The sequence below is a fragment of the Propithecus coquereli genome, unplaced genomic scaffold (genome assembly GCF_000956105.1).
Source record: "Propithecus coquereli isolate 6110/MARCELLA unplaced genomic scaffold, Pcoq_1.0 Scaffold127, whole genome shotgun sequence".
In the NCBI taxonomy this organism is placed as follows: Eukaryota; Metazoa; Chordata; class Mammalia; order Primates; family Indriidae; genus Propithecus; species Propithecus coquereli.
Window position 1 is genome coordinate 3,156,806 of NW_012136858.1, and position 20,549 is coordinate 3,177,354.

The 20,549-nt window shown below is 39.1% G+C and overlaps 1 protein-coding gene across 5 annotated transcripts in view; it reads right to left on the reverse strand.

Annotated features, from left to right (window-relative positions):
* Positions 1–19,405, reverse strand: part of SYNCRIP (synaptotagmin binding, cytoplasmic RNA interacting protein) — a 26,087-nt gene extending 6,682 nt beyond the window's left edge. For 2 of the 5 annotated variants that reach the window (XM_012638220.1, XM_012638218.1), the window contains exons 1-10: positions 18,904–19,405; positions 17,401–17,560; positions 16,551–16,669; positions 16,323–16,430; positions 13,842–13,955; positions 13,566–13,742; positions 4,489–4,624; positions 3,273–3,478; positions 1,015–1,164; positions 547–668 (exon numbers count right to left, since the gene is read on the reverse strand). In XM_012638220.1, the coding sequence (XP_012493674.1) occupies positions 547–668; positions 1,015–1,164; positions 3,273–3,478; positions 4,489–4,624; positions 13,566–13,742; positions 13,842–13,955; positions 16,323–16,430; positions 16,551–16,669; positions 17,401–17,548 (1,280 nt within the window). In that variant the 5' untranslated portion in view covers positions 17,549–17,560; positions 18,904–19,405. The remainder of the gene's footprint in view (positions 1–546; positions 669–1,014; positions 1,165–3,272; positions 3,479–4,488; positions 4,625–13,565; positions 13,743–13,841; positions 13,956–16,322; positions 16,431–16,550; positions 16,670–17,400; positions 17,561–18,903) is intronic. The other 3 variants (XM_012638219.1, XM_012638223.1, XM_012638221.1) reach the window with 3 other exon arrangements.
* Between the last annotated feature and the right edge of the window lie 1,144 nt (positions 19,406–20,549).

The following is a 20,549-nucleotide window of genomic DNA, read 5'->3' on the forward strand; positions in this document are numbered from 1 at the left end:
ACTATGTTATTTGATTAACAACTCTCTTATTTCATTTTCAAAACCTATTTGTACCACTTGAAATCTTTGGGGTGGCAAAGGGTACTATGTATTGGTTAATAAGAAGCCTCTTTTGATACAAAGGAAGCAGAGTCCATCATAACTAGAAATTTAATATTTTCTGCTTCTCTGAAAAAGAAACGCTCCACTGTGAACCAAATATATTAAGATGTTTGGACAGCTAACATTTAAAAACATTTTCAGGAGCACATTCTGTAAAATATAAGAAAATATCCCAGATTGATTTTTTTATTCATTAAACAAAATTCCGGTTACTTATATGTTTTCACAAATATGGTCAATGGCAAGAGCTCAATAAACATTTCTTGAGGTCCTTGATGTTTCTCTATGACTCAAAGCTTTGAATTCAAATAATCTTTAAAAAGTTATGGTAAGTTATGAATTGTTTTACAACTTTGAGCAATATCTGTTATTCTCTAGTTAGTATACCAACATTAAAATGGATACAAAGTTTTTTTTTTTTTAAACTATATAAATTTCACTTACATTTGATTCTTTGCTGCTTGCCTCTGAGCTTTTCTTTCTTTCCTTTTCTGATCTGGCGGCTTAGCAAAAACAATTTCAATATTTTCTCCCTCCAAGTCTTTGCCATTCATTTCTTCCATAGCCTTAAAAAATTAGATAATGATCAATATAAAAACAGGCCTTTCAGAACAATTATGATTTAAAGTTAAAAAAAAATCATTTATCATTAATGTTAGAAGAAAGATAAAAAGCCTCAGTGAGATAAAATAAAATTGTTAGATTTTAAAGACACAGCTCTTCAACTTTTTTTTTTTTTTTTTTTTTTTTACTTAGAAGATTGCCTAACTCACTAAACTAAGGCCAGTAAAGGTTAGCCTGGGTGGATTCCATGACCTGAGTATTCCGCCAACTTTTTAAATGTTCTCATCCTAGGATGACTAAACATTGTTAGTCTGATTTAGATGCCTATGATAATTCTGCCTTATTTACCTTGACAGCACCATCTCGCTCATCAAAATGAATGAATGCATAATCTTTTAGTTTCTTCACTCGTTCCAGTTTCCCAAACTGACTAAATGCCTTTTCTAAAATCTCTTCTGTTACAGTATTGGCAAGGTTGCGTACAAACAGCACTTTTACCTGAAATTAAAAAAAAAAAAAAAAAAGCTCCCTGTATTATTTCCAAAGAGTTCAATTTCCAAGATGCCACCATCCCACCCTGCAAAGTTAACTTCAATCACAATCCATTGGAAAAATATCAAAAATATAAAAAAAACAAAGTTTTCAACTCCTTTCAACCAAGGAGGATTGCTGGATCAGGTCAAGACCTGGAACAGACATCTTACCAGAGAAGATAAACAGGTGGCAAACAAGCTCATGAAAAGATACTTAACATCATCCGTCATCAAGGAATTCCAAGTTAAAATAATGAGGAACACCACAACTATTAAAAATGGCCAAAATCCAAAGCACTAACACCACCAAATGTGAGTAAGGATATGGAGTAACAGGAAATCTCTCTCACTGCTGATGGCAATGCAAAATGGTACAGCCCCTTTGGAAGACAGTTTGGCAGCTTCTTACAAAACTAAACACTCTTACCATACAATCCAACAATCCCACTCATTATTTATCCAAGGAAAATGAAAACTTACATCTACACGAAAACCTAGGGGGATGTTTATAGCAGCTTTATTCATAATTGCCCCAAATTGGTAGCAACTAAGACGTCCTTCAATGGGTGAATGGATAAACTGTGGTATAACACAGAATGGAATATTCTTCATCACTATAAAGAAGTGAGCTATAAAGCCACAAAAAGACATGGAGGCACCCATGACCCCAACTATATGATATTCTGAAAAGCCAAAACTATGGAGACAGTAAAAAGATCAGTGGTTGCAAGGGCTTAGATGTGAAGGGATGAACAATAGGCAAAGCAGAGGATTTTTAAGGCAGTGAAACTATTCTGTATGACATTATAATGGATACATGTCATTACACATTTGTCAAAACCCATAAAATGTATACTAAGAGTGAGGCCTCATGTAAACTATGGACTTTAGGTAGGTGATCAATATAGGTTCATCAATTTTAACCACCATACTATTCCGGTGCAGAATACTGATAGTGGAGGAGGCAGTGCATATGTGGGAGCAGGAGGTATATGGAAATTCTCTGTACTTTCTGGTCCATTTTGCTGTAAACCTAAAATTGTTCTAACAGAGTTTATTTAAAAAGAAATACAGACTGTATACTTAGTAATTTTTATTAAATTAGTAATTATTTTCCAATCAAGGGACAGTTATTTCCTAACAAAGTGAATACCATCCCCTCAAAAAGAGCTAACATTTAACGAAGCTGGTCAAAACTAATTAGGACCTGCTTTTGAAAACTTAGATAGAGGAGGAGGGAGTATTCAAAGGAGGAGGGAGTATTCAAAGAATTAGTAAGGTAAATTGTTCTCTCAATCCCGAAAGCTTCTTAAAGTACAATTATAAAATTTAACCTTTTGACTAAGAAACATTATCATTTCCTCCTAAAATACCTGAATACCATCTGAATGTGTTACTCAAGTACTAACCCAATGAGAACTTTATAAGCCAGAGGAAAAAATAAACCTTATCCTTCAATAATATTCATAGTAGTCCTGACAGTTTGCAACCCACTCTTTTTAACTGAACTAGTTGTATTTAACACCTAGAATATACATCCCCTAATAAAGGGGGATTATTAAAAGACAAAGGGTAGAAAAAAATAATTGCAATCTGCACTAGTAGGTAGTAAAGTGTTGACTCGAGATGTTTACTCTCACAGAATGTTTCAACTGACTGCTGAAGCAGGATACCTAATAATAGCTAAACATAACTACAGCAGCTCTGCTGGGGCCAGTACGATTCACTATTTTTAGAAGTAGGACTTTTAACACAAAAACCATGTAAGCTAATGGCGCCATTCTCAAAAACTCAAAGAAATTGCTCTTAGAAACCACACAAAAAATGGAAGTGAATCATCTCTACAGCATGTACACTAGCAACTTCATTATGAGATTATGATGGGTATACAATTACAGTTAAGTGTTCATGAATAAATTTCTACATTCACTTGCCCCTAATCCCTTAGTAACGAATATTTCTCACATTCAAAAATCTAGCTTAAAAAAAGTACACAATTCATTTTATAAGTTCACTGCCCTCCCTGACCCAATCATTCCCTCAAAAAAGATTTTTAACTTGAGTTATCATTACCTTTGCCATAACCTCAGGATCAGGATCTTCTATAGGATCAGCCCATTCAACAGTTCCAACATTTCCCCAGACCTTGACTTTACCGCTCATTAACCTACGCCTTGCCTGGGCAGCTGTTTTGTGATCTTCATATTCAAGAAAACAAAAGCCTCTGTTTTTTTTCTTGTCGTCTGGTTGGTGGTACAAAATGACATCTGTAAGACCCTCTGAAAGTAAGCAACCATTTCAGGGAAATTAGATAAAATAATCAGCAAGAACAAGTAGATAAAAGGACTTACTTTCCTAAGACAGTCAATATCCAAATGAAAAATAATCTTTCTTCATTAGCCATCTTTACAAAGGACTATCAAAAAAACAGGTCCAGATAATTTTCCTAATCCACCCTTCCAAGTTTTTCCAACACAGAAACCCCCATGAAATGAAACTGTATTTTTTGTTAGATCCAAAGACTATTTTTCTAAAGACTTCTTGCTTCCACTAACCAAATCAGAGAGAAGCAGATAATAATCTTTACATAATTGTAGGAAAATGGCAGTATAGGTCAAATATGGCTAGATATTTTTCTTATTATGAAAGCAAACACTAATATTCTTTTTAATGGCACTTTTCTGGCCTCAGATACCAATGGCGTATTTCAAACAAAACATGAAGTATTAGTACTGCATAGGAATTTCAAATGTTCCTGAAAACTGTTAACAGGCTGATAATTTGCTAAACGCCATAAGAAGACAAAAATATTTTCTAAATAAAGCAGCTTATAATTTGGAAATTGTTATAAAAGATTGTTTTTACAGTTCAAAGTTACACCATATTGATAATGTGTAATTTCTGCATATGACAAGAATACTTATCATTCCCACAATTTGGAAAAATCAAATTATTCATACAATTCTACTACGAATATTGACTAACACCTAAAGAAAGACTATAAAGAAATATCTTGCAAAACTAGGGAAGCAAAACTGATTCTGCAGGCTGAATTCAAATCTCAGCTGCATTCCTTACTAACCTGCATATAATTTTTCAGCAAGTTATTTCCCAAAACCCTCTGTGCCTACTTTTCTTATCTGAAAAATGGGGTTATATACCTCATAAAGTTGTAGTAAGGACTCAATGAGTTAATAAATGTAGTGCCTCGAACAACGCTTGGCACACAGAACTATGCTATTATCCTCATTAGTATAAACTACACCTCCTTCCAAAAAATCCAACTTACCTGTTACTTTGCTAAATTCTTCAAGAATCTGTTCCTTGGTTTTACTCTTAGGAATAGAACCCACAAAAAGCCTATTGTTGGCAACCGAGATGCAGACACCAATGTGTTTTCCAGAACGAATCTCATGATTATTATACTGAAAAGGGGAAAAGTGCACATTTTTAAATTACTTGTAATATCCGATTAGAAGTGTTTATTACAGAAGATACACAAATCTCATTTACAAAAGCAAAATTTTAACAAAATTCCAAAACTATGTGTTATCAAATATTTTCATCCTTTAAAACTAGCTTACCATAACTCCCATATAAAAGGGAAATTATAATCTGAGACACAGAAGACTTTATTGACAAAACACACTAAAAATAAGTTTATGAATTAATTTAAAAATGTTTGTTAAATCCTTGAAATCTAGGAAACTTGATAAATTAGGAATCAGGTCTGTAGTAACTTAAATTAAAAAACTGCTGACTCCACAATACCTTAACTTCTACTTAAATTCATTTTGCCAACAACCAGTTATTCTCATGCCAGGGAAACTGATTCCAAAAACAGCAAGCTTTCTGCCTTTCTGTTAACCAACACCTAAATCTATTTTTACATCTCCCCTTCCTCTTGTAAAAAGTTGCAATAAGGAATTTTTGGCTTCAAATATTTAAGTCTAAGGAGCTCCTTTTTATTTTCAATTCAACCCTATTTTTTGTCCCATTTCATTTTCATCAAGCATGTAATAAAATTATGAAGGAGAAAGACAAGTTGATTAAGGAAAAAGTATAGAAACAATTACAAAATTACAATAAAAAGTAAACTTAATTTTCAAGTAATTATATCCCACAGAATGAGATATTGTAAAGCAGAGGCAAAATGCACTATGTAAAAGTGACAAATCTACCAATCACTACTATTATTTACAAACCGAGGTTCAAAAATATCCAAGTTATCTCGAAAAGTGGATTACGTAGTTAAAACCACCTCAAAGTTTATATTTGTAATAATGTTTTGAGACTCTTGTCTCAAAAAAGAAAGTAAACTGCTCTGTGTTCCTTCCTCCATCTTATCTTCAGAGAATCAAAATCAAAATCTGAACATATAGTTCAAACACCATGCCTCCAACTTCAGAACAACTTCGTGCTTTCTACCCCACTATTGAAAAAAATGTTATAGCAACGGAAAATGAATAAAATAAAAAAAAAGAAAACACTCTCTCAATGGCTCCCCATCACCAGAGATAAAGTTCAAATACTTAGACATCATATAAGACCATCCTAAAACTCACGCTACCTCTGCTTTCTCTCTACAGTATCTTAGCCATTTATATCAGTTTTGAAATGTTGTTTTTAACACTTCTAAACCTCAACTTGCCTAAAACTTCTACCATCCAAACTCCACTGCATGGCTCACACCTATAATCCTAGCACTCTGGGAGGCCGAGGCAGGTGGATCATTTGAGCTCAGGAGTTCGAGACTAGCCTCAGCAAGAGAGACCCCATCTCTACTTTAAAAAAAAAAAAAAAAATAAATATATATATATATATATATATAAAAAAAAAAAAAAAACAAACTCCACTGCATACCTGTAAATTGAGTTCAACCATCAAATACTCTGCAATCCCTAAATCCCCTAAAGGTCAACAAAACACCCTTCCATGTTAACATCAACGAATAGTTCTCAACTGGAGTGATTCTGTCCCCAGGAAACATCTGACAGTGTCTGGAGACATCTGATATTTCTGGTTGTCACAACTTGGGAAGGAGAAGAGACTTGCTGCTGTTATCTAGTGGGTAGGCAGAGGCAAAAGATGCTGGTAAGCATCCTACAATTCACGCAAGGCAGCCCACCACGAAAAAAATTATCTAGTCTAAAATATCAGTAGTGCTAAGGTGGAGAAATCCTGCCTTATACTTTGTTGTCTCATAGAGCATTTATACTCTTTTTACATGTTTTTCTCCTCCATTAGATCAAAAATCTTTTAAAAGCAGAAACATTCGTGTTACCTGACAACAGTAGAGCTATGGTTGAATCCATCATTGCATGGGATTATTGACAGACAAGCAGACTACAATGCCTTATTCTACAAATAAAGTCAACCTAAGAACACAATAAATTACTTTAAAACATAGACATTTCCTAGATTCTTATAATCTAGCATTAAGTAGCCATCCTTAGTGACAAATCTATGGCTTGCATTGCAAGTTGGTCATCTAGTCTGTAACTAGGAGCTGACAAAAACAATTAACATATCAGAAAAAGAAGGGAAAGAAATACAATTTGTTTAAAGGGAAAAGTTAGTTATTTTTTGAGGGTGACGATTTGGTATGATTTTATTTTTTGGTATTTTTATTTCCCAAATCTAAGAACTGCACTATTCACTGTAAGAAAATATATAATTTTTTAAAACTTCTACAAAAACTAGAATTCTTGTACACCAAGAAAATACAATTGAGAGCAACCAAAATCCTTACAAGAAATCTACAAGGGAAATATAAAAGAGAACAGAAAAATTCCATCAAGGCAGCAATAATCACAGAAATATAAGAAAGATAGCTAATCAGTAATGTAGCCAACACTTCCATCAACATTAACAATGCTGCTTCAAATTAATAATGACTATTTCCATCATTATCTACAGAAAAACCATTTTCTTTCCAACCCATCATCACTGACCCTGCTAATCCAGTTAACCAGGTAGAGTAGGTAGAAACTGTGAAGGATGACTACAGTCTCTGACCAATATAAATAACACAAAGATTTAGCAGGATTTATAAAATAAAATGTAACTCTTCCCCACACACATTTTAAAAATAAGTAAACCTTAAACAATTATAGGTAACAGAGAATAAACTGGCTCACCAAGGAAAATAAGTCATTAAAGAAGCAAAGTAAGGAGACCCTCTGGGCATACTGTCCAAATAAAACAAAAGTACCTAGAAATAAGCATTTTCTGAAGCTATGTTCCATCTATGGATTAAGCATGCATTTTTTATGTATATTTGAATTGCTTAATCTTTCTTGCTCTAATATCATTCTATCACCTTAAATTCAAAAAGAAACACTTCTCATCCTAGCAGGTGGTTAACAGTGAGTTAGATGGTAAAAGGGCAATACAAAAACAAATCTAAACCTTAACAGAGGTTCTAATTTAATATCCTAACTCTAGACACTATATAGTATCAAAAATGAACAAAAAAGTATATGGTCTTTCCTACTTTAGAAAGGTGGGCCCTGGAACTTAGAAGCTGGTTTTAAAAATCTAGCTTTCAGGCTCAGTATCACAGTGAAGTAAACCAAATAAAAGATAATGATGAATTTTGATTATTAATCAATGCAGTTTCAGTATTTAAGAACACCAAAACAGAAGTGGTACAGTGTGGAACATTCCTGTCACTTAGGCTCAAAATTTTGAGTCACTTTTTCCTTCCCTCATAGTCACCAAATTCCCAGAAATTCAGTAATCTCAGGTTTGGAATCTGATCTAGAAGTGTTGCTCGGTCCTAACCCTAACTATTCTCAGTAAAGCCACTACCTCCCAAGCCTGTCCACTTCCATTCTAAATATTAAGAAGTCTTCTTTACATTGAGCCAAAATCTGCTTTCCCCAAAATTCTACGATAAATATATCTACTCCTCCAAAGGATAACACTTCACATACCTGCGCACACACTTCTCTATGCTTGGTTAATCATTCCTTCCCTTATAATAGCAAACTAAAGTGCCTCCGAGAGATATTGACACTAAAGAGTGACATCCATAACACAATATTGTAAATGCAGACTGAGATTACAGAGCCTAGAATAAAATGGACACTTATTAATTATCCACTTCTAGACACCATACCTCTATTACATGTTTTCCATGTTACCTCTGCTTACTTGTTAAATTAGTTTTGTACAGAGTTTGACTTCTGTCAATTCAACCTTGCTAGATGTGAACTGTATTTCCCAGGCTATCAAAATTTTTTTTAGCCCTGACTTTGTCACCCAAGGCATTAATCACTGCATGCACATTCAAGTCACCGAACATTTCATGAACAGTCCAACTATGTCCTCATTTAAGTCACTGAAAACAGCTACAACAGAATCTACAACACACCATGAGTGGCCTATCATTTCTCTCTTCAAAATCTTTGACCTATTGATGCCACCCTCCTCCTGGCCTTTGTTCTCTTCATCCAAACACCCTTCATCATTCAACCATTTACATCACGTCACCCACAAGGCTCAAAACTTTAATTGCACTATGCAGCTTACTTAACCCAGCAGTTATGAACTATACCTTCTGGCACTGACCTTATACAAGTTGTATCTCATACTTACTACAACACTGCTTCAACCAGATTCACTTGTTTCCTTCACTGTTCTGCTCAAACCTCTTTATCACAAGATGTTCTGACAATACTAACCCAAAGCAATCTCCCTTCATCCTTCCTTTACCCTTTGGACAATTTGTTTCCACTTTAATTGTAATCAGCCCTGAACTCTAAAGTCAAGAACTTATATCTGTGACAAAAGTTTTTATGTTTAACACACCAAATATTTGCTAAATCGCTACTATTTCATGGACCTACTTTGTCAGCTGCGTTCATTAAAATGGTTGTACACACATGGCGGCATACACAACCAATCTGGTGAATAAAACCATCAGAATGGCTGGGCGCGGTGGCTCACACCTGTAATCTTAGCACTCTGGGAGGCCGAGGAGGGTGGATCGCTCAAGGTCAGGAGTTCAAGACCAGCCTGAGCAAGAGCGAGACCCCGTCTCTACTAAAAATACAAAGAAATTATCTGGCAAACTGAATATATATACATAGAAAAAATTAGCTGGGCATGGTGGCACGTGCCTGTAGTCCCAGCTACTCAGGAGGCTAAGGCAGTAGGATCGCTTGAGCCCAGGAGTTTGAGGTTGCTGTGAGCTAGGCTAAAGCCATGGCACTCTAGCCCGGGCAACAGAGTGAGACTCTGTCTAAAAAAAAAAAAAAAAAAAACACATCAGCACTATTAAAATCTTAACTTTTAATCTGCAAATAGAGATCTCATCTATTCCAGTGTTTGTAACATAGGCACTATTAGCATTTTCAGCAGGATATTTCCATTATGGAAGACTATCATGACATTGCAGCACCATTTGCTCTGGGCTCCAATTCCAGCAGCACAATACACAAATACATACTTGCATACCCTTTCTCCTGTCTTTATGACAACCAGAAACACATGTACTTCCCAACATCCTCTGCAGGGTGAGAGAGGAAAGCATCACCCATTAATCTACTCTAATCCCTACAACTCGAGGTAGCACAGAATAATTGCAGATAGAGGCTAAAAAACCTTTAAACAGGAAAACAGCCCATGAACTATAAAGGCATATTATAAATTCTTGTGTTATAAATGATGTTAAATGGCACTAGTGAGCCAGTAAGGTTACTTATCTAGCACTTACTATATGGTGGGGGCTCTGTTTTAAACATTAGGGATACAGGAGAAAACGTGCTTATATTTTGATAGAGAAAAACTTTTTACAAAGTCAAAAAATAATTTCAAGTTCATCTAAGCAAAATCTATTTTATCATGTTCAGGATACTGTGATGGCACAATAGGGTGGTAGTATTTCCTCAAAGCCAGGAAAGTTCTAAGACCTGACTGGTAAGTACTAACTGGGCTACTTCCAAAGTTCATGAAAGCAGAACAGAAGGCAGCCTTGTGATAGAAACGGCCATGGCTTATATGGAGGACAAAAAAAGAAAAAAAAGAAGGCAAAGAATGGCTGGAAAGGTAATGAAGACGAAAGTAGAGGAAAGAGGTAAGCAGGAACTTGACTGGATAGGGTTGTGTTTGGAAGTCATTTTTCAGCATAGGACTGTTGTGATCTAATCTATCCTGTCAAATGTAAAGGGCAATGGAAAGCAGTGAAACTCTTCAAGTTTCTTCACACTAGTCAAAATGGTAACTTAAACTGGAGTGGTAGCAGTTAAGACAGTAAAGCATTGGATGCCAAAAATATTTTGGCAAGAGACATGACTTACTTCCTGAACTCCTTTTAACACTACCTAAACCACTATAGAATTTAAAGAATCTGGCTACTTTGTGGCATAACTTGTACTGCTGGCTTAAATTGTTAAGTCTAGTCGACAAAAGGCACTCCAGCTAAAGAAACCTGGCATCAAACCAAGGCTGTGGTGTTTAGCTGTATGGCCTCAAGCTAAGTCACCAAGCCTATTTACTCTTCTTACAAAATAAAGATAATTCCACTTACCTGGAAGAGTTGAGGTGGAATTTAGAGATAATAATGTAGCATCCAGCAAAGCTACTGTCCCTCAACAAGCACTCGAGTGGTAGCTACTAATCACCTTTTCCCAAGTTTAGATCTTGCTTCTCTAGCTAGATTATCATCATTTAGGGACTAAATTTTTTTATTCCCCAAAATACAAGGTAGATGTTGGCTGAAATCAGTCATTTAAGAAATGTGCAGTTCAGCTATTAACATCAATTAACCTATTTTTATAAGTAATCCACATGCAAATTTAAAATCTACAATAGTTTTTAATCTATTGCAGAAATCATTGCTGCATCACTACCAAAAAATAAAGCCACATCCTTTGACAGCTCAGCTAGTAGATCAGAGGATTACAGACTAGAGAAAAAATAAGGCCAAATTTCGGCCTAAGATATTCCTCAAGATACTCAAAGAAAAGCAAAAAGAGCAGGTGCTTCAATCCTGTCTGATTTGTAAATAATGCAAAGGAAAACACTGTCCCAACATTTAGTTACATATAAATAAAATGACACTTCAATTACATAAACTTCACCTCAGATAGAGTTGTAACTCAAGTAGAATTTCAAGATACGACACAAGTAGCAATAGTTTCCAACGTATGCTCCCTTAAGGAATGTATTTAGGAAGGGGTACTGATTTCCACAAATAAATATAAACGTAGCAAAAAACATCCAAATCAATTTAAGTTTTGTATTTTTCTAGAATGCTCCAATTACTTCATTTCCTCTAAAATCTAGTCCTTTCTATTGTTGTATTAAGGCAAGTCTCCCAAATCCTAACCACAGTAAAGCATTCTTTAAAAAAAAAAGACGACATGTTTAATTCATCCCAGTGGATACATACCACCTACCACTAGAAATATATTTTAAAAGGTACCAAAACTGCAATGACTCCTGTTATCAGGTAGTAAAAAATAATCACGCCCCCAGATAAGCATTCAAATCACAACAGAGAAACCCAGAAAGAAATGTAAAAAGGTTTAAGGGTTGGTTCCTAGACCAATCAAAAAGGCTGCTTGGTTATCTGTGGTAGTTTCTGCATTGTAGTTAAAAACTATATAAATAGGACTATATTCTAAGTAGCCTATAGAAATGCAATTTTGTTAAGCCAAGGTAATTGTCCAAACAGAAATATTTCATAGTGTCTACTTACTGGCACTCAAAATCATGTCACTACTGGATTAATTTCCATCTTCCTCTAATGATGTTTCTTTAAGGTTTCTGGAAATCCTCTAAAAGTAAGCTCGAATGATCACCTACCAGAATCAGTATATTTTGCTGGCAAGAATTAAGTACCCTACAATGTCAGTTTAATGATTCTTTTTTAAAATGTTAAAAAATGGGTCTGACATCACTAGGAAATTCTTTACAGTGGTCCCTCAGTATATGCAAGGGATTGGTGCCAAGACCCCATACCAAAACCCATAGATGCTCAAGTCACTTATATAAAATACCATAGTATCTGCATATAACCTACACACATCCTCATATACTATTGTATTATTTTTCATTGGGTTTTTTGGCACTATTTCTATTCTGCAATTAGTTGAATCTGTGGATGCGGAACCCTTGATATGGAGGGCCCACTGTATTAGCTTTTTATAGTAAGATAACTCATTGTTTTTCTCATTCTGCATTTTCACTTACTGTTACTTTATTGATACCTGGCAAAAATGTTCTATTCTTGTACAGGAGATTAAACTGGATGATTTCTAAAGTACCTCTTTCTTTCTGGAGCTCTAAAAAGTCCTTCACTTGAACTGCTGAAACTAAAATTTTGACAGCTCAAAGGTTACCAGTGAATGGCTCCTTACAGAACTATATCCCCTGTAAAACAGGAAGCATTTTTTAAGGAGAGAAAACTCAGTGAAAATTAAAAAAAGAAATATCTAAACTCCATTCTCTTTTTAAAGACATCTACATTCTTTCAAGTAACATACTTTTCTAATGTTAAACCTCCACCATATTCAACTATGCATACCGGTGAAAAGTATTCAAACAACACAGAGCAGGAAAACATGCTAGTTTTATTTTTCTCTTTATAGTTTGCCTTCAATTGATGTATTTGATGGTGAGGGAAGAGGGAAAAAAAACTCAGGAAAGAAAACAGTCTGAAGATTTTTTAAGTTTGCTTAGAATTACCAACAAAATACATAAGGCAGATAAGGCAAATTTAACAAATATCTGCCATAGTGAGCCATCTTGTACAAAAGTTCCTCCCCGTCCCCGTGTTTTCTTGAGACATTCCATAAGTTTAAATTAACTCCAGCTCTTCAACTATAAAATGCAGAAGTCACTTTAGTCACAGAATTTAATATGTTGGAAGCCATAATTTGAAACATTAAAAAATTTTTTAAAAGTTGGTCATCAGGCAACTTTTGCTCTTAAAAAAAATAAGTAGGTCCTTATCTCATATCTGGTATTTTAAAATCAACTACTGCCATTCACCACAAAAATCATGATTCATCAACTATAAATTTATCAAAATGTCTTTGTGAATTTAGAAAAAGGGATGGCTCAGGTGTGGCCAGGAACTATGGGAGTCCTATCAGTTACTTGCTTAAACATTTTCACATTCCTATAAATTTAAACAAAAAATCACTAAGCCAGATGTTTATCTACCACACTATCTTAAGATCCTGAATCCTATCAACTATACAAAGAATACTGGTATAAAGCTTACACAGAGAATGTGAAAAATATTGCCTAATCAGCACTTCAAAAAACATTTGGTAAACTCTTAGACCCAAAAACAACTTGGCCTTAAAGACAGTGAATGTGAACACTGAAGAGGGGGAAAAAAAAACTTACCAGTTTAACAGCCTCCTGAGCTGCTTCTTTTGTACAAAAAGTGACAAACGCATAACCTCTATTGAGACCAGTGAGGGGATCCATCATTAGACGTAGATCCCATATAGGTCCAGCTTTCTCAAACAATGGAACAAGTTCATCCTCAAATAGATCTCTTGGGATCTTCCCCACAAATATCTGTAAATTAAATATTAAGTAAAAACCATGGAGAATTTCTTTAGGAAACCAGATACCTGTGCTTTTACTACAAAAGGTACAAGTTTTTAGTTTCTTTACCTCAGTGCCAACAGAAGGCTGCTGACCTGAATAAACGGAATCTGGAGGTGGTCCCCCATACTTCCTCTGTCCAGTGGTCACATCAAGTGTGTAGCCTGTTCTTTCCAAGAGTGCCTTAAAAAGTTCAAATATTATTAATACATTTAAATCCACAAGACCACATCCATGCATTTAACAGTTAGAATTAATCTTGTTCAAATCTTTCCAATCGTCTTGGCAACATTCCCCCATAAACAGGTTTCTATTGTCTATTTTAGAATTTCCCCTTCGATGCATGCTTTTTACACCGCTAACCCACTGTCAAAATTTCAAGATCCCGTTCAAATTATTTTCTAGTCTCCACAGGAAATATTAATCCATCAACAACTTTCAAGCCAGGGTGTATCTACTCTGCTAATACTGCCTAAAAATGATTATACCTAATTTGGCATGATCTTAATTCTTTACCCAACAAATTCCCTGTACCCCATTCCTAGGTGCACGCTGTCATTCTGGGCACTTTGTCAGCCTTTGAAGAAATTATGCTCCCCAAACCAACTCTAAAAACTTGGGAGCTACAGGAAAAATAACTTCTTCTTATCTGACATTAAAGTGTCATGTTTCACAAAATAGCATGGGTCATTTAGAAAAAATAAAAGCCAAATGACTTCAAAAACTTTATGAAACAGCAACAGTGTGACATAACTTCTACATTTTATTGCCCCAAAAGTGAACTGTTAAAATTTACACAACTCATATTTACTCAGAGCATCAGGAATTTCTCTTCATCCACTATAGTCAAAAGTACTGGAAAGAAGCAGTCCACCATTAACCTCAGGAAAATTATTCCCCTTCTCCACTATCTCCACCACAAAGCACAAAACCAGTTTTTTTAAACAACATAACCTATCTATTAACAAATTCTGAAATGAAAACAGACTTAACACTAGCCACATGATATAAAAGTTATCAAGATGCTGTTAAATGATTTAGGGTCACCTCTGTCTCTGAAAATGAAAATGACTAGACAGATTTTTTTACATTTTCTACTCAAAGAACATTAAATGTTTATGAAAAATACAATTCATAAGAACTCCTTTATTCCTAAACTTGCTAACAAAAAGGTTCGCAAAAGACAACTCTTTGTTATATTACACCCAAATATGATTGCTCAATGGTACGACATTGGGTAAGAAAACTAAAACTGAAATCTATGACTATCACATAAACTAAACCATTAAATGCCCATCTTTCATTTTTCTCATGAGTTCGTTTTTCTCCTTTGAGTTATGCTTTTTTTACCTTTATCTTTATATGACCCAAATAATACCTTTCATCAATCTATAAAAACAAAAAAGAAAAACTTATTTGCTGTCGAACATTCTATACAAATGTCCCTATGCCTTCTTGCCACAATTTAAGTCTAACAATTTAAGCCATCCCCTTCCGAAGATACAACTGAAAGTCACACAAACTATCATAATGTTTGTAACGTTTTAAATTCTAAGCCCCAAATGTAGATTTAATTACAACTGACATAATTGCAGTGGAGGCAACCATATCCCATTTTCAAGGCAAAACTAAATTAACAGTTCAAACTCAATTCACTTACAGCTAGACCTGTGACAGCCTCAGATTCATGGTTGACATTAACAGCTAACTCCATATTCCAATATCCTCCATATTCTACAAGTCCCTCTTCCCATATCATTAAAACACCCAACACCTATAGCCTTCTTAATAACTGATTTTCTTAAACCATAACCTCTGGCTCAAGAGCACTGCCACATTATCAAGTATACCAGGTCAAACACTTATGATGACTTAGGCTTCTATAGCTTAGGCTATTTAAAAAAAGGAAAAAAAATATGATCGCCATTATGAACTATAAAACTAACACAAATATCAAAACCTAGCTTAATTTGAGGCCACTTTTCCATATGACCCTAAAACAAACCAAAAAAAGCCTTTCACTCCCAGCCTCAGTTTCCTCATTTACATTTTCACACTAAACAATATTGTTAAAAGATGCTTTTTAACTTTAATGACCCATACTAATGGAAAAGGAGCGCAGCAGTGTTAACATTCTAAATTCACTGGGGTTTGAGACTCCTAAGACAAACGGACCACTGCTGAATGTACACTCTGCACCAGTATGAGGTGAAATGATTCCCTCCTAGTCTGGCTTGATCATCAGTAATACGGACTTACAGCTTTTCAAAACGTATCTAGAAATATGAGTATGTTTCTCTACATTTTTTACTGGGAATATCAACAGCACAGAATTTAAACATCAGTAGCTAAGTAACATGATAAATTTAAAAAGTGAACTGTTTTAGAAAGAGTTAAAGGTGGGAAACTTCTCAAAAAATAACGATTAGGAATAATTAATAAATTACCTCAACATCTTAAAAACGCATCCCTTTCACATTCAAGGAATATTTACCAAAGTTAGAATAACTAAAAGGGCTTTAAAACTAAGGAGAGTTTTTAAAGACATACCTTAATTTTTGCCTCATCTGGTCCTTTACTGGAGTCTGCTACTTTGGTCCCCTGTTTTTCTCTCTGCCTATAAGTCTTCATGACTCCACATAAAAAGGCACTTTTGTTCTGCCAAAAAAAAAAAATCCATTCATATTTAACAGTGATCATATCTGCATCTAATAAAACTTAACAGAGCACATCAAAACTATTCAAATTTAATTCTTTTCACATTGACATTAACATTACCTGAACATGAGAGAGATCACTGTCCTTAAACTGTTGAAGAACTGCCAATGCGCCGTCTTCATTGAATTCTTTTAAAGCTTCGATAGCTCTTTCATCTAAATCACTATGTGCAACTAGCCCTGAAAAAGAGAAAACTTAATCAGTTACCAACTTTTAATATTTCGGAAAAGATTTTTTTAGTGAAGACTATGACGGCAATCCAGGTACATGTGTGCCTGCACAATTCTACTCCCCTTATCTACCTACATATTTGAAAAAACACACACATTAGCCATTTTGAACTGCATTCTGAACTAAAGAAGCCCTTTCAACCACACTTACAATGAGCCAACTTCTTTTACATCTTCTTTTGTGTCCCAGTCAGATAGTTCTGAACACTACATTATTTCTACAGTAAACATACAGGCTCACAAATCCTAAAAACCAACAAAATACCAAGCGTGACAAATGAACCTCTACTCAATTTCAGTACCACTAGAAAAAGTAACAGCCACACCAAAAAGACAAGAAAACAAGTCTACAGTTACCAAGTTATTTAACAAGAATCCTATTATAAAAATACTCAAAAAAGTCACATGGCCTGTTCCCAACATTTAGCAGCTGTTGCTACTGTCATATACTTATCCATCAGGACTTCCAGCCAGCCAGCCTTTAGCTCTTAACCCTCCCGTATTCCCTCCCTCTATACATCTTAACCTCCAGTGCACACCTAAATTAACCAACTATCACAACAAGGCAAAACTCCAGTTCCCACACTTATTGGAAACCACAAAAAGTTGCTATTTTAGCTCAAAGCCAGAAATCCAATAGAAAAATTTCATCATGTAATTTTGCAAGTGTTAGTTCTTACCTGCAACGTAAATTTCATCTAGTTTTTCAGCAACTTTCTGTGGTAAACCAGCATCAAGCAATGTCTGAAAATTTTCTGAATGGATAACTGCAGAAGTAGTATCCATGGGCTCTTCAGTACCATTTCCATTAACATGTTCTGTAGCCATGTTTCCAGAGATCTGTTCAAACGCAATAAGCAAAATTAAACTAGGATCTTCAAAAAGAATAGAGGACAATATCAGAGCCCCAATCTTTACTTTCTCTGCCATTTACTACACCAGCCAGACTGCGCCTCTCTTTAAAGAAGCCTTAAAGTCACTATCGCCTGACAAGCCTAATTTGGAGCGCAGGGCACAGAAGGACCGATTTCACTATATTCTTCCTTAGCACCACCCCTGACTCACCTGCTAACACTCACTAAGAAAAACCATGTTACAAATAAAGCCCAATCAGCACGAGGACGAGCCAGCGTGCCACATGCAGCTGTGCCCGTACAGAGAACGAGGTGTGTGTGGAGAAAGCAAAGCTGGGCTCGTCTCTCTCAAAGGTAAACCCCCAAAGTGCGCGCTTTTCCCGCCTGCCGCTTATAGATCGGTAACAACAGCCAGCGAAGAACAAAGCGCTCACACAAGCCACCTTCCCACCACCCAATTTCTCCACCCTTCACCCCCGCACCCCAAAGCCCGCCCCCGACTCCGCACCCAGAGCAGCAGCCTCACCACTGCGGCCGCCAGGAGCCCATTAGAAACACGTGCTCTGCGCCTTCCAATGTCCTACAACTTCCTTCAACGGAAACCCACCGAGTCCCAGGCCAAGATCATCACCGGCTCCTAACATCAACCCGAAGCCGCGGTCGGAGCCCCCAGAAAGCTGCAGCAGCACAATCTCGCTCCTCAACACCGAGGCCGCGGCGGCGCCAGGCCACAGGCTTTCCCCGCCCCCCAGCGCCGCCGTCTCCGCCGTGACACATGGCTCTCCGTCTCGGGCGCTACCCGAACGCCGGCGACCCCCGGCCGCCCGCCCGGCCGAGACGTGACCCGTGGCGCGGTGCAAGCCCCCACCCCTCGCCCCTCGGTGCAGTGACTGCGGTGCCGGGGCTGGCAACCCGGCAGCGTGAAGGCATTCCACGAACAGCCCAACACCCGCGGGACGCCGAGCACCGCCCAAACCCGCTGCACGGCTGCGGGACGGGACCTGCTCCTCTCCGCCCACTCCCGCGCCGCGGCGACGGCCACGACAGCACCAACTCAGCTGCCGCGAGCGGTCCGTGCGGGCCACGGGGCCGCCGAGGCGCCTCCTCCCGGAGCGCCGCAGACAAAGCCCGAACGGCAGCAGCACATGGAGAGAAGAAAGTGGCGGTGCGTCCCGCGGCCTACTTCCAGGCAGCCCCAGTCAACGTGCTCCTCTCCCCCTTGGAATCCATTTTCCAGAAAAGCCGGTTTCTCCCCGCGCCACCCTCCCCCAGCTCACTCCACAATGTCATGGAGCTCCCCCCCCAGACCCAGGTTCTGGCGGTCGTTACCTCCCCGTTGGGCCGAGGCGGAGGAATCCTGTCCGAGGGGATCGGGTTGCGGGAAACGCGTGCTCGCTGCTCCCTGTGTCCGGCGCGAGTGGAGCTGTTGTAAAATGGCGGCCGAAGCTCACGCCGCTGGCAGCAAACCCGATCCAGTTCCACTCGCCTCCGAGCGCGCTCCCGGTGCGCGCGCGCGCCCCCGCGTGACCCCCCCCTTCCCTCCCCTCCCTCGCGCGTCCGCTTCACTCACTCACTCTCTCAGTCCCTGCCCTCCTTCAGCTCCTCCTTCTCCCCCTACCACCACCACCAGCCACTGTCCGCCACCTTCTCTCGGCCCTTCGTCTTCCCCTTCCTGCTCCTTTCCCCCACCACTCCCACTCCCGTCCGCGGTCCCTCAAGCACGAGTGGCCGCCTTTCCCCTCTTGGCTCGCACACTCCCTCCCTCGCTCGCTCTCTCGGCCCGTCCCCCAGTCCCTGCCGACTCGGCTGCTCTCTTTCTCTCTCCCGCGCTGACGTGACGACGTAGCCGACGCCTCGGGACGCGCGCCCGCGGGCTCCGCCCCCACGCCCCGCCGCCTTCCGCGCTCCTCACCCCGGGGGGCGCGAGACCCCGCCCTTCCGCTCGGGCGGCGGCGGCGGAGGGGCCGAGAGTGAATGAAAGACCCGCCCCTTCCCCTCCCGACACTCCCCCCTCCCGCTCCCCTCCAGGCGGGGCGGGCCGGCTCAGCGTGTCCCACTCGTTCTCCTTTGTCAGGAGACTGGCATCTCCCCACCCGACCCCCGCCGAACTCTCGCCCGCCCCACCCCGCCCGGTCCCGGGCTGGCGGGGCAGGAGGCGGTGGGCGCGGGGCGCGACCGCAGCTTTCCGGGGGGCACCCACCGGTCCGTGCGCGCCCGGCCCCCGCCCCCGGCTCCGCCGCCGCGTAGCCGTTCCAGGCGGAGTCCACGCCGCCGCCGCCCAGCGCGCTCCTCCTCGGGAAGCTGCAGGCGCACGTGTCCCCTGGGGCGGGGCGAGGCAGACAATGGGGCCGCGGGGGAGGGGAGCGGCGCGGAACCTTGCGGATCCGGGGTCCGCCCGGCTGGAGGTACTCGAATGCGAGAGTCGCCCCGGGGAGACTCGGTTTCCCCCCCTGGGCAGTGGAGCCTCCTGGGGCCCTGCATCCGCGCGGCTCCGCTTTCAGCAGAACCTTGGGCGAACGGAGGGGCGCCCCAGGCTTGGAAGAGGAAACCCCGGCTGCTTCTGAAGGGGGAACGGGGCTGGCTCCAGTGGGGCGAAGAGCGGCTCCCGCCTTGGGATGATACGAAGACCAGATTTGGAAGCGAAACCTCCCGGTGGTGAAGGGTTGTGCAATACTCCGTTTCAGTCCCTGGCCTTTCAAGCAGTTAAGGGCTTCCTTCTGGCACAATTTGAGCAACTTGAAACAGCACAAAGCTATGTGGTTAAGACAACTTTGAGGAAAATAGCTGTGTTTCTTTTCAAAATTTTTGACAACCTAAATCTTATGTGAAGTGACATTTCCTTTGTAACCGTTTACTAGGTATTAGGTAAGACAAAGGCATTTGAATTTCAGACGCGATATGGATACTAATTTTATCTGGTGCAGCTATAATGAAAAATAGTAACAATGTCCTTTTGATTTAAAAGCTTATTTTAA